The following is a 1,996-nucleotide window of genomic DNA, read 5'->3' on the forward strand; positions in this document are numbered from 1 at the left end:
CTCCGTCTCTCTGCTGTTTTACTCGCTGGTCTGCAGTTCTGGCTTTTCTCTGCCGCTTTTCTGCAATCCTCCGCTCCAGGTAATCCTCAGCACCAGGTAATCCTCAGCACCAGGTAACCATCAGCACCAGGTAACCATCCTCTGCTACCACTTGTTGGATGTTGTATCTGGCGCAAGCAGGTGCCCAGGATGCAGAACAGAATAGTGACAGGCTAGATTCCAGTTGACGCAATGAGCCAGACAAGTAATAAGTTTTAAGAGTCACTTTACTGACAATAGAATATATCACAAGCTCTCTCTCTGTACAAACTCCTCGACCCCCACACCGACTGGCCAGATCTGCTTGGTCTTATAGATAAGGCCAGCTGGTTGCCTTGGATACTTGTCCTTGAGATCTGCACGGACTCTGTGCTTCTTGGCCTTGTAACTCTGCTGTGGAAAAATACATTCAGGCACTCTTTCTTTGCCAACAAGCCTCACTGAATTCAGTGGGACTTATTCCCAGGTAGCCATAGGACTGCAGCCTTAGGAGTTAACTGAAGCCTGGTGTACTGTGTAACAATATGTTAGTTCTAGAGAGAAGGCAAGGCTGCTCAAGACATTTTGCTGCCTGAGATGTAGGACAAGATGGTGCATCCACAGATAAGGCCGGTTCTAAAGGGTGGCCAGGTGGGACACTGGCCTGACGGCCCCTGGAGCTACAGGGGCCCCCTCAGCTGCCCCTCCACTCCCCTTCTGCGATCCATGCCCCCCACCCCACCTACCTGTCTGCTGTCTTTTACCATTGCCCTTAATGAAGATGGCGGCCCCAGTTTCCCTAAGGTACTGAAGCCCCTGCCACCATCTTTGAGTTTGAAACTCATCGCGCATGCGCTGTTAGAATAGTCATGTGCGCTAGTTAGACTCTTCATTCCCTTCCCCTCTTTCTACTTTTAGTTATTTGCTCTACGCATGTGCAGGGCAGGATGCATTTCTGTGTCTTTTTTCCTTGTTCTTATATCTGAAGAAATCCTGAAAAGTCCTCCATGCTATCATGGCTAGCGCCCGGTCGGCAAAAGAAGAAAGAATCAGGTACATACAGGGAGACCTTTTTACATGTCCTGGAACAGACTCCTTGGCTCACTGTATCAGTGAGGATTGTCATATGAGTGCTGGCATAGCTGCCATTTTTAAGAAGAAGTTTGGTGGTGTTCAGGAGCTCTTGAACCAGAAAAAGAAGACTGGGGATGTGGCTGTTCTGAAGAGAGAGAATCGATATGTGTACTATCTGATTACAAAGAACAAATACTTTCATAAGCCTACCTATGACAATCTACGGAAGAGCTTGGAAGCGATGAAAATCCATTGTCTTAATAATGCTGTAACTTGTATTTCTATGCCAAAGATTGGGTGTGGACTTGACCGCCTGAATTGGAGTAAAGTTTCAACAATGCTTGATGAAGTATTTGAGGATACAGATGTTAGCATTACAGTTTATACCCTTTAATTTATTATCCTTTTGTATTCTGTGTTTGTAACTGATTTGTGAAAAGATGGTGATGTGATTTTGTTCTATTTCCCTTTCTCTTTCAGTCATTTCTCACCATTACTAATATCCAATCATAGACAGTGTTTTGTAGAAATTTATAGTTAAAGCTTTTAATTTTTAATCTCTAATTTTTAGGATTTTGATTATGTCTATATGGAATGTACTTGTGTTTGGTTGTAAGTCGCCCAGAGTGGCAGATTAACCTCTGCCAGATGGGCGTCTAACAAATCTCATAAATAAATAAATAAAATCTTAGTTGATGGTAGAGATGCACGTGCATAGCACATACATGTTCTATCAACAAAGATGGTGGTGGAGGTGTCATCCCCTTAAGGAAACCGTGGCCGCCATCTCATTAAGGGCAATGGTAAAAGACAGTAGACAGGTAGGTGGGGGGCGCGTGTGTGTGCATGCACACACACGCCGGGGCCCAGGGCAAGCTGATGCCCAAGGGCCCTGGCATTCCTG

The 1,996-nt window shown here is 45.3% G+C and overlaps 1 protein-coding gene across 2 annotated transcripts; it reads left to right on the top strand.

Moving 5' to 3' along the window:
- The first annotated feature begins 1,033 nt into the window (after positions 1 to 1,033).
- LOC133382201 (ADP-ribose glycohydrolase OARD1-like) lies at positions 1,034 to 1,503 on the top strand. 2 transcript variants are annotated; one of them, XM_061621878.1, is made up of 2 exons: positions 1,034 to 1,269; positions 1,383 to 1,479. In XM_061621878.1, the coding sequence occupies exons 1-2, from the start codon at positions 1,034 to 1,036 to the stop codon at positions 1,399 to 1,401; spliced, it is 255 nt and encodes an 84-aa protein (XP_061477862.1). In that variant the 3' UTR covers positions 1,402 to 1,479. The 2 variants fall into 2 exon arrangements, with proteins under 2 accessions (XP_061477862.1, XP_061477861.1); XM_061621877.1 differs by having other exon boundaries at positions 1,034 to 1,503.
- Positions 1,504 to 1,996: the final 493 nt, after the last annotated feature.

Source organism: Rhineura floridana, chromosome 3, assembly GCF_030035675.1.
Source record: "Rhineura floridana isolate rRhiFlo1 chromosome 3, rRhiFlo1.hap2, whole genome shotgun sequence".
Classification (NCBI taxonomy): Eukaryota; Metazoa; Chordata; class Lepidosauria; order Squamata; family Rhineuridae; genus Rhineura; species Rhineura floridana.

Bases quoted from the DNA above. Each gene is read 5' to 3' on its own strand.
- LOC133382201 (XM_061621877.1), top strand. From the start codon at position 1,034: ATGGCTAGCGCCCGGTCGGCAAAAGAAGAAAGAATCAGGTACATACAG.